Below are 11,956 nucleotides of genomic sequence, written 5' to 3' on the forward strand. Positions count from 1 at the left end.
TCTTTGATTTTCCGGGATAAAAGTAGCCAGTGTCACTCTCGTCTTAAACTATACCTACCCATGCAAAAATCACGTCGGTCCGTTGCTCCGTTGCGACGTCACTACCCATATTATAAATGCGAAAGCATGTCTGTTTGTTGGTTTGCTGGTTTGTCCTTCAATCATGACGCAAAGGAGCAATGGATAGACGTGATTTTTTATATGGATATAGTTAAAGACCTGGAGAGTTACAAATTCTACTTTCCATCCCGGTAAATCAAAGAGTCACCACGGGATTATTAAAAACGACCCCTGCGGGTGAATCCGCAGGTATCAGCAAGTATTTTGTGAAAGTAATTCTTTAATTATGATAAGTGATACGTTATGATAACGATTGCTTATTATTATCAAACTGTAATTATATAATTATCCAGTGACCTTATCCATCAAGAGATTGCTGAAGTAACACGGGCTGTAGAAGTGCAAGATACTGCCGAAGAAGAACGAGACAAACTCCACCGATATCCCATTGTGCTTCAGACCCTGCGGATTAAGTCAAAGTCAAATGATTTATTCAAAATAGGTAATAAATTACTTTTTGATGGTCAAATGTTTGATTTGTAAGATATAGTGGTGATAATTATTACGCAAAACTAAAGCTACGAGGGTTCAAAGGTACGAGGTATCAAAATAAATGATAATAGTGAATTTTGATACTAGGTAACAGTGGCGAAGGGTGAAAATCTGATAAAGGGAAGCCGGAAACGTACTTACCTAAAAGAATATCAGCTGTTCGATCTTTGTTTTCAAAACTTAATTTAGAAAACTTACTATCGTTACGTAACAAGAAATCTGTTAAACAACAATCTATGTGAATTAAGGCCATTTCTGATTTTGGCTTACCAAACTGAATCAAAATTACCGTAAACTTACCACTTATAAGTTCAAAGTCAAAGTCAAAGTCAAATGATTTATTCAAAATAGGTAATAAATTACTCTTATTGATTGTCTGGTATAGTGTTAGATTTGTAAGATAATATAGTGGTGATAATTATAACGCAAACTTAAAACTAAAGCTACGAGGGTTCCAAACGCGCCCAGGTCTGAGAAGAGCCCACAACAAACTCAGCCGGGTATTCTTTTTATTATCACCACTTTACAAATTTATTGAAACTTATTAGAACTATCACAAAGTCGTTAAGCAACTCATTCCCAAGCTTGCTTATCATTTAAATAATCCTTTACATTGTAATAGGATTTTTCAATTAGTTTACGTTTTATGAAAACTTTGAACTTGTTGAGAGACATCTCCAATATGTCTTCTGGAAGCTTATTATAGAAACGTATGGAATTACGAGCAAATGAATTGCTAACTTTACTGAGCCTAGAGGCGGGAATTACAAGTTTATTTTTATTTCTAGTATTTATATTATGACAGTCACTTTTTTTTTTAAATTTATTTATGTTTTTATGTACGTACAGTAAATTTTCAAAAATATATTGATTATGCACTGTCATAATTTTAACTTCCCTAAATTTAGTTCTCAGCGACTCTCGTGGCCCCATACTGTATATGGCTCGAACAGCCCTTTTCTGCAGCACAAAAATAGAATTAATATCAGCAGCATTACCCCATAATAATATACCATATGACATAATGCTGTGAAAGTAACTAAAATATACTAGTCTCGCAGTTTCTATGTCTGTCAACTGGCGAATCTTTTTTACCGCATATGCGGCAGAACTAAGTCTGTTCGATAAGTTATTTATATGAGAGCCCCATTGAAGTTTTGCATCTAACGTTATTCCAAGAAAAATAGCGGTATCCACTAAATCTAATTCCTCATTATTAAGTTGCACAGTGGTTTTCACCTGCTTAACATTTGGTAAAGTGAATTTAATACACTTTGTCTTTTTCCCGTTGAGAAGCAGGTTATTAGCTTCGAACCACTGTACTAACTTGGTGAGAGAATTGTTTACTTCATCAAAAGTTGTTAAGTATCGATTGATTTTAAATAAAAGTGATGTATCATCAGCAAACAAGACTATCCCGTAATTGTCCTTAGCGAGGTAAGGAAGGTCATTGATGTAAATAAGGAACAGAAAAGGTCCTAAGATGGAACCTTGTGGCACCCCCATTTTTACAACGGATCCGGGAGATCGCTTTCCATTCACGTCTACCCTTTGTATTCTATCATTTAGGTAAGAACTCATCAATTCCAATGCTGCACCCCTAATTCCATAATGGTGCAATTTCGCGACCAATGTTTCATGATCAACGCAGTCGAAAGCCTTGGATAAATCACATAAAACGCCAAGCGCATCACGTGATTCCTCCCAGGCTTCAAATATATTTAGTATTAACTCAACACCAGCATCGGTTGTCGAGCGACCCCGTGTAAAACCAAACTGTTTGGTGTGAAATAAATCATTAATGTTGAAAAAATTAAGCAGTTGAGTTAAAATTATTTTTTCAAAGATTTTACTAAAAGTGGGTAGTACAGATATCGGTCTGAAGTTAGTGGGGTCACTAGTACTACCTGATTTAAATAATGGAATTATTTTACTATGTTTCATTAAGTCTGGAAACTCACCACAGTCAACACAATTATTGAATATTAATGCTAACTCGGGTGCAACAATATCAATTAATGATTTCACAACGTTAACGGAAATGCCCCACAGATCATTTGTTTTCTTATTATTAATTAATTTAAAAGCTTTGATAACGTCAGAGCAACTAACGTGACTGAATTCAAACATTTTATTACATTCAGGCACGTTATCCTCCAATAGTGAGAGAGCGGCGGCTGCTGAAGAGTTCAATGATTTTGTAGTAGAAACAGGAATATCTGTAAAGAAGGTCTCGAAAACGGTTGCAACCTCGGGGTCTGACGTAATCAACTTGTCATGATATTTTAGTTCAAAATTACAAGTTTTATGTGTCACTCTTCCTGTTTCTTCGTTAACTATTTTCCAGGTAGTTTTTACTACATTGGAGCTGTTTTTAATTTTTGCCTGGATATATTTTGACTTGGCTGCAATGCAATCTCTCTTAAACTTTTTGGAAAACAGTTGAACGTACTGCTTGAATTCGTCACCAGTATCATATTGTCGCTCCGCATACAATTCATATAGTTTTTGTCTACTTTTATGTAGTTCTACTGTTGCCCATTCACTAAAAACTTTTGCATCAGTAGTCAAGACCGATTTACTGGTGAATATTGAGTTAAATATAGTATTGAATATATTAAAAAATGTGTTATACATTTCATCAGGACTAAACCCATTTGACAAAAATGGAAGGTGTTTTATAAGGCTTAGTCTCATATTCTCAATTCGGTCAGACGTTACTGGTACAAAGGTTATTCTACGTTTAGAATTTTTTTTCTTCAAATTTTCAAACTGGATCAACTGTCCACAATGATCCGAATCCAATTTGCTAATTATGGTTTTAGTAATTGGATTTATATTTGTAAAAATATTGTCTATACATGTGGCGCTAGTTACAGTTATTCTTGTAGGCTCCATAAACATGTTGGATAGGTTGTAGGATTTGAAAAGATTTAATAATTTGCCATTTAAAGGGCTACTTTCCAAAATATTTACATTAAAGTCTCCGCACACAATCAGCTTTTTATTTGATTTTGAGATTTTGAATAAGACTTCATCCATTACCTTTTCAAAAAGATCAAAGTTAGACAAGGGTGGTCTATATACAGACACAACAATGAATTGCTCAAGTTCAACTGAGGATAGTTCTATTGTTCGCTCAACAGACAGGCTCTCTATGTCATTTCGATTCTTGAATTTTAATTGTTTGCTAAGCAAAATTAACGAGCCGCCATGAATCGCATTGGTTCTGGTGAACGAACTACCAACCTGGTGATTACCAAAATTGAATGTATACTCATGATTTTTTAACCAATGCTCAGTTATACATAAAATATCAATATTGAAATTATTCAAAAAAAGTTCTATTTCCAGATCTTTCCCTCTGATACATTGAATGTTTTGGTGCACCAGATTGATAACATTAGATTTTTTGCAACAACTTGCAATTTCTAATTCTTTGCCGGTGAAGCTCTGTATACTTTGATGTACATTTTTCATGTGACAGGGCTCCTCCGTTGTCTTACTGTCTAGTTTAAACAAGCAATAGGGTTCCTAATAGTACTTACACTATTGCTCGAGTCAATAATAGAAAAATTAGTACTAGAAGTACTCGAGTCAATATTATAAATATTTGTACTAGAAGTACTTGAGTCAATATTATAAATATTTGTACTAGAAGTACAGTTTATATAAGAGTCAAAAGAGTTTGTTACAACACTTGTAACTGAATCATTTAAATTATGTGCTAATAGTGAGGCAATATGCATCTTACATCTCTTCGGCAGATACATACTGTCTCCGGTCAATTTAAACTTATTAGTCAATTTAATACTATTAATGTCAAAATAAAAAATAGCTTCACTATAATGTTTAGTGAGATTATACATTTTCAAATTTAAAGTATGTATTTTATCATTTTGTTGTTTGTTTAATGTACCAGAATAAGGAAAAGCACACAAAACAAATTTACATTTTGTTTTCTCATGTAGAAGCAATAATTTTTGAATGCATTTTACAATCTGTTGTTTTTTGACTTGTAAACTGTCCCCAAACAATAATATAACATTTGTATTACTATCCAATGATTTTTCATTTAAGTTATTAATTAAATAGTTAAAACTAGCTCCAGGAGAACATCTATTAATCACTGAATGCTTTAAACAACAGCTCATTATGGAGCCCAGACCTCTACCTAAGCTGTCAGAAATAATTATAGTTTGGTTTATTGGCTTAGCTGAGGGATTAATATTGACAGATGAAGGAACCTCTGTAACATCAATACTACACGGAACCTCTGTAACATCAATACTACACGGAACCTCTGTAACATCAATACTACACTGCTTTGGACAAGTATCTGTTTTCACAGGGAGCGGTGCAGGACTATCTTGGTGAACAATATGTACATTTGGAGAACATTCATGCTTATTGGTTAATGACTCAAAGCGAGCCATGTTATAGTTACTTAATGCTAACAATTCATCTGCTGCCAGTATTTGCTCATCAATCTGTTTTTGTGACAGCTCGTATTGGTTTGTGACATTATGTAGCGAATAAGTCAATTTGGAAATTTCATCATTTAAGGTTTGAACATGCAAATCATACTTATCCCGGAGTTCTGTAATAGATAAGCAATAAGCATCGAGCTTATTTAATAATTGAGAACGTTCCTTTCGTAATGCAATATTTTTTGTATGAGTTTTTTGAGATTTTATCAAACTTTTGGTTTTTCTAATTACTTTACTAAGTTTTATATATTTTTTTATTTTGTTGTGGCTATTCAAATATACCAAGTTATGTTCCGGCAATGACTTGGTATTACTAGCACACGGACTGTCACAAGTCAGATCTATGATCACTCCTGGCGCGTCTGGGGATGAAGTGAGCAGCTCGTCGTACAAATTATTTATTGCCTTTGTTTCATGGCTTTGCAATTGAGACTGAAGGTCGTCAATTGTTTTCTGAGCTCTACTCAATTCATTCTCCAACATAGAAATCCTGCTAAGAGCCTCATCATATGTTTGGATGCACTGATTGAATGAGCCGACCGCCTCCTGAAGTTGGTCCCGTTCTTCCAGTACTATAGTATGAACATTGCTTAGGTCAGCCAGTTCAGCCTTCAATTGAGTGTTCTTTGTAATAATGGCTCTTAACTCAGCTTCACTGTCGTCTTGTTCCTTCAACAACTGCTCATTTAGCTGTTTCAGTGATTTTAGTTCCCGGAGGGCATTTTTTAGTTTCACTTGCTCCTCCATAGCTACTGCCCTCCTGGTTGTTGGTGCCATTGTGTATGTGTACTACTCTGAAACACACCAAATAATATATGTGGGTGAAGGAAAATAAAATTAAATAAAATAAAGTTTAAAGTAGGTATTACAGATATGAAGATGGAATGATCTTTGAAAACAGAAAAGAAAGAACAAAAGATTAAAGACTTAGTGAGATACTTATAGTTATTTGGTATATCTACACCCACACTAACTGGACCAAAATATTACAACACAATAATGTACTTAATTTGTAAAAAATTAGGTGTCAATATGAAATGCAAAGTTCATCACTTATTACTATTAAGTACTTATTAATTTATAAAGTTATTGTTTTGCATTAGACTTAGTATTTATTATGTATTGTGTAATGTTAGTATTGTCTGAGGCAATATTCGTTATTCTCCAACTATACTTCCACTATTTGTCAAGTAAGTGGAAAAAGGTTTTTGCCTAGTGTGAGGAGGGACGTGTCTCGATGTTCTCGAGAAAAGAAAGAGTAGTGAGTATAGTACCTAACCTAATTATGTAAAATAACATTGAAATACATAAAATATAAGAATAAGTTAGGTAATAGAAGCAATACTCCCCAAGTTTAAGCCGTTTATTTTCAAACACTCGGCAGCCACCCTCCGTTTAAATCCTTCTTCTGGTTATGTCGCTTATGTATAGCCGCATGTCACAGTTATTTACAGTATTTACAACCGCATAATAATAATTTCACACTGTTTTTTCACTTATTTCTAGTTAATTTTAATATATTTCAATTTAAATTTAAGGAACAGCTGATTTTGCAACATGACAGCTTGACGGTTGCGTTCCGTTTCTAATTTCCGTTCCGTTATTAATCACATCCCCAATTTATTATATCAAAATAAAACACCACTAACAACTTAAACAAACAAGCATGGCCGCTTCACAAAAACAAATGTATCAATATCAAATCACCCTTCAAAATACAAAATACTCAAAATAGTAGCATGTACCTGTTAAAACAATAGTATTAATATAATTTTTAATTTGGAGGTATTATAGGGTAACTCGGATCCAACCGAGTTATTTACGTCAAATTTGTCTGACCTGTCAGAGTTCCAAATTCGTATTCGCTACTGAGCCAGACTAAATTGGTGTGCTCTTTATTAGTCGACCGTAGAGCGAGACAGACCTAGTTCGTTCCTTTCGCTTTCGCTAGAGAAATGAAAGAGATAAATACTAAGCAAAAATCTAACTAGGGAATCCGATATTTTACGGCTTGTACGGTGTACGACTGTAGGTGTATGTTACTTACATTAGCTGTTATGTTTTTAACTTAAGGTGACGCTGGATGCACGTCCGAACTGCTCGGCCCACGTGGGTAACCTGTATGCTATTTCACCTAACATTGTGATAGAAAGAAATAGACTCAGTGATGAGCAGTGTAGCGAGTGCATGCGCTCACACTAGCGTCCGGATATATTGATGATGGCACACAGATAGTTGGACAGATGTCACCGATGAATTTTTGTAAATATATGATTTATGAAGGAACTACTTATTTCAATTATTATTGTATAAGATTTTATGGAAGAGCGGGGTCGCCTGCCACGAGTACTCGTAGCAATACTAAAACACTTACTGGGATGGTCCCAATTACTACGCACTATGTGAAATTGTTTTACCTACTGAAATAGATATTTTTAATTTTTTTTGAATGATAATGATTACCTACTTATCTTTTGATGAATACTATAAAATCTCACTTACATACATACCTATTAGGTAACTACTACCTCAGCGTGTATAAACAACTCGTACTTATATTATATTATAGAAATCCATACTTCTATGAAGTGTCTGTCTGTAATTTCGAAATAACTACCGCAAGCTCATAATATTGTTATTTGAACTGTACCATAACAGCTGAATCAAATGTTTTTAAAAACTGTCTGTCTGTCTGTCTGTTTGAAGTTTGAACGGGCTAATCTTCGGAACGGCAGAAACCTATTTTGACGGGACTTTACAGACAAGTAGAGAATTAACAAAGGATACTTTTTTAACCGACTTTTAAAAAAGGAGTTGTGTTTTTCTACCTATGTACACAGAAATCTCCGAGATTTCTGAACCGATTTGCGTATTTTTTTTAATTGATAAAGAAACTTTGCAACATTGTCCTATATAAAATGTGGATTTCAACTCCTCAATCCTGATGCTGCAGGGGACATGACCACCAAAACTTATGGGATTTTGAAACTGTCGGTTATAAATTGATATTGAGAGGTAGGTACCTATATCTACCAAGTAAAGACTTTATCATTGAACTCGAAGACCCACTTCTCGACCCTGATGCTGTACCTAAGGAATTGCATTGCTAAATCGTGGTGATCCCACGGAATTTTAAATGAATCATCGCCCACGCCCGTTCGGTACCCTCATTCCGCACATTGTTTTTATTAGTCAGTCCACCAATCACAACAAAGCATTCTCCCCTGTCCCCCGCCAACATTTTACGATTTTGTTTTCATGTAAATCCTTGTATATGCGTACTCTAGGAGTTGAATTCTCTGTGCTGGCGGATTACCTATTAGGAACACATGATTACACATTCGTTTGTCTGTGAAAATAAATTTTGTTGCCTACACTTATCTATTAGTAGCGACTAAAAACTATATATACCATCTACTTGTGTATAAAAAAGTCTAAATAAATTCCACTTTGATCTCAAAAATGAAAATTTTATTTTATAAGTAGGAAGTAGGTACAATTCAATTTCCCTCTAAAAGCCCACTACACACATAAACACAATATGTATCATTTTCTGTTTCAACAGTCACATTAGATGTATCATTCGACGCAGAACTATTGAAGCTCTCCATTTCATTTCTGGAATTAATAAACATACAATCAACGTAAATATATTGTGAGTATTATCTATATAGAATGTATGCAAAAAACATAGCATAACAACTTACAAGTATGGTATGGGTAGACCTTTCAATATTAGTACGGAATTGAATGTTGCAGCATCATGTTGGATTTCAGTGGTACGTATATGGGCACATTCATTTTATTTTCCTTGTTTTCTTCTAAAAGGAATGTCTTGAGTCACTAAAATACAACATAATTCAGCATTGACAAATCTGACAACAAATAGTAAATCTCTATATTATTATATAAAAAATGAATCGTTGAATGTGTTGCTGATCGCAAATCTCGAGAACAGCTGCACCGATTTCGCTAATTCTTTTTGATAATATTCCTTGAAGTACGGGGATGGTTCTTATGGAGAGAAAAATTTAAAAAAATGTCCTGAAAAAGAATCGACTGTAGGCGGTGCGAAGTTCGTCGGGGCAGCTAGTAACATAATAATTATATTATCCTAATCCTAATTCCTAATCTAAATATATAAAAGAAAAAGGTGACTGACTGACTGACTGACTGACTGACTGACTGACTGACTGACTGACTGATCTATCAACGCACAGCTCAAACTACTGGACGGATCGTGCTGAAATTTGGCATGCAGATAGCTATTATGACGCAGGCATCCACTAAGAAGAGATTTTTGAAAATTCAACTCTGGAGGGGGTGAAATAGGGGTTCGAAATTTTGTGTAGCCCCACGCGGACGAAGTCGTGGGCATTTGCTAGTATCTAAATAATATCAACTTACAAACACAGTGTCAAACTTTCAGAAGCTGGCTCTAAATGGTACGGTGTGATAGCATCATAATCTAATTCAATTCGATTTTTTGCTTTGTCGTTTCCTTGCCAAAGAAAATCCCGTGATCCACTAAAATAGAAGTATAATATATAAGTATTTATTAAAAATAAATAAATGTCATCATCAAATTCACCATCCTGGAGAACCTTGAAAACGACACTCGCGTCTATTTTTTATAAAAAGTGCTGGCCCGCCATCTTAGATTAAAAAATTAATGTCATTATCAAAACCAGCATCCTGGAACCCTGAAAACGACACCCATTTCTATTTTTGTGAAAAGTGCATGTCTACTATTTTGGATTTGAAAATAAATGTCATTATCAAATTCAGCATCCCGGAAAAGTACATATTCAGTCAAATAAAATTCCCGTCGAGTCACATTGTTACTCACGTCGGGTGTGACGCACGGGAATAACCCCGAAAAAGTAATGGCATTATCATCACAAGATAATATTATGGTTTGGAAAGATTCTGATGAATTTTAATAGATCTCCTCTTTGCAAGGGATTTGCTTTTGCGAGTCTAAACCGTTTCTTTTTCCTCTCCGCCAATCCATTTTGTTTCTGTTACACGAAAACTCAAGTATATAATTAAATTGTCTAAGCACACAATATGACCTACATACTTATATTTGTAACTAGATGATATACGCGACTTCGTCCGCGAGGATATAGTGGGTTTTTTAATCCCGCGAGAACTCTTCAAAGCGATCACTATTTCAAATTTCAGCCAAATCCGTCTTGTACTTTTTGCGTGAAAGGGTAACAAACCTATACACACACACACGCAGATACAAAATTTCGCCTTTAATAATGTAAAGTGTGATTTGACAACCCTGACTTTCGGAATTCGGATAAGTCCAAATTATATTTTATTACTAGTTGATAGCCCGCACTTCGTCCGCGTGGAATTAGGTTTTTAAAAATCCCGTGGGAACTCTTTGATTTCCGGGATAAAAAGTAGCCTATGTGTTAATTTAGGGTATACCCTAAATTAACACTTTTATCTATCTCCATTCCAAATTTCATCCAAAACTGTTCAGCCGTTTTTGTGTGATTGAGTAACAAACATCCAAACATCCACACACACACATCACTACACCTATTATAAATGTGATAGTGTGTTTGTTTGTTGGTTCGTTGGTTTGTCCTTCAATCACGTCGCAACAGAGCAACGGATCGACGTGATTTTTGCATGGGTATGGTTGACCTGGAGAGTGACATAGGCCACTTTTTATCCCGGAAAATCAAAGAGTTCCCACAGGATTTTTAAAAATCTAAATCCACGCGTACGAAGTCGTGGGCATCACCTCATCATCATCATCATGATCAACCCATCGCCGGCTCACTACAGAGCAGGGGTCTCCTCTCAGAGTGAGAAGGGTTTTGGCCATAGTCTACCACGCTGGCCATGTGCGGATTGGTAGAATTCACACACCTTTGAGAACATTATGGAGAACTCGGCATGCAGGTTTCCTCACGATGTTTTCCTTTACCGTTAAAGCAAGTGATATTTAATTAATTAAAACGCGTATAACTCCGAAAAGTTAGAGGTGCGTGCCCGGGATCGAACCCCCCGACCTCCGTTAGAAGGCGGACGTCCTAACCACTAGGCTATCATAGCTTCACCTAGGTTTATAATATTAGTAGGATATATGTAAACTACTACCACCAGCTGTCGATACGATGCATTCTAAAATAAATCGACCGGACCGACCGACAGACCGACCGGCCAAGTACGAGTCAGACTCGCGCCCCGAGGTTTCCGTACTACAATAGTAAAATGTTTATCTCTAAATCTCCGTTTAGAGATAAGCATTTACAATGTAACTTAATTTATTACTACTATGTAACTAGAATTTCGGTACATATAAAAATGAATCGGCTAAATGTGTTGCTGATCGCAAATCTCGAGAACAGCTGAACCGATTTCGCTAATTCTTTTTTTATAATATTCCTTGAAGTACGAATATGGTTCTTACGGAGAGAAAATTTTTAAAAAATTCCTGAAAAAGAATCGACTGTTAGGCGGTACGAAGTTCGCCGGGGCAGCTAGTGAAAAATAAAAATAAATAAATAGGTAAATAGTATTTTTGACATTTTGCATGATAAATCAAAAACTATTTATTATGCACTAGATGATGCCCGCAACTTCGTCCGCGTGGATTTAGGTTTTTTAAAAATCCCGGTGGGAACTTGATTTCCGGGATCAAAAGTCAAAGTCAAATGATTTGTTCAAAATAGGTAATAAATTACTCTTTTCGATTGTCAGTTGTTGGATTTGTAAAATATAGTGGTGATAATTATTTCGCAAACGCTACGAGGGTTCCAAACGTGCCCAAGACTGAGAAGAGCCCACAGCTAACTCAGCCGGGTATTCTTTTATTATCACCACTT

General features: G+C 35.3%; 1 protein-coding gene and 1 long non-coding RNA gene across 2 annotated transcripts in view; both read right to left on the minus strand.

Moving 5' to 3' along the window:
• The window catches only part of LOC117984297 (putative odorant receptor 65b), a 20,253-nt gene that overhangs the window by 1,875 nt on the left and 6,422 nt on the right, over nucleotides 1-11,956 (minus strand). The window contains 1 exon segment of the mRNA XM_034970924.2: nucleotides 418-522. Within this exon segment, the coding sequence (XP_034826815.2) occupies nucleotides 418-522 (105 nt within the window).
• Nucleotides 8,469-9,787, minus strand: LOC138402684 (uncharacterized). Its single transcript, XR_011237037.1, has 3 exons — nucleotides 9,510-9,787; nucleotides 8,810-8,945; nucleotides 8,469-8,720 (listed from the first exon to the last, which is right to left on the minus strand). It is a non-coding gene; the product is annotated as an uncharacterized lncRNA (long non-coding RNA).

This window comes from Maniola hyperantus, chromosome 8 (genome assembly GCF_902806685.2).
Source record: "Maniola hyperantus chromosome 8, iAphHyp1.2, whole genome shotgun sequence".
Taxonomy (NCBI): domain Eukaryota; kingdom Metazoa; phylum Arthropoda; class Insecta; order Lepidoptera; family Nymphalidae; genus Maniola; species Maniola hyperantus.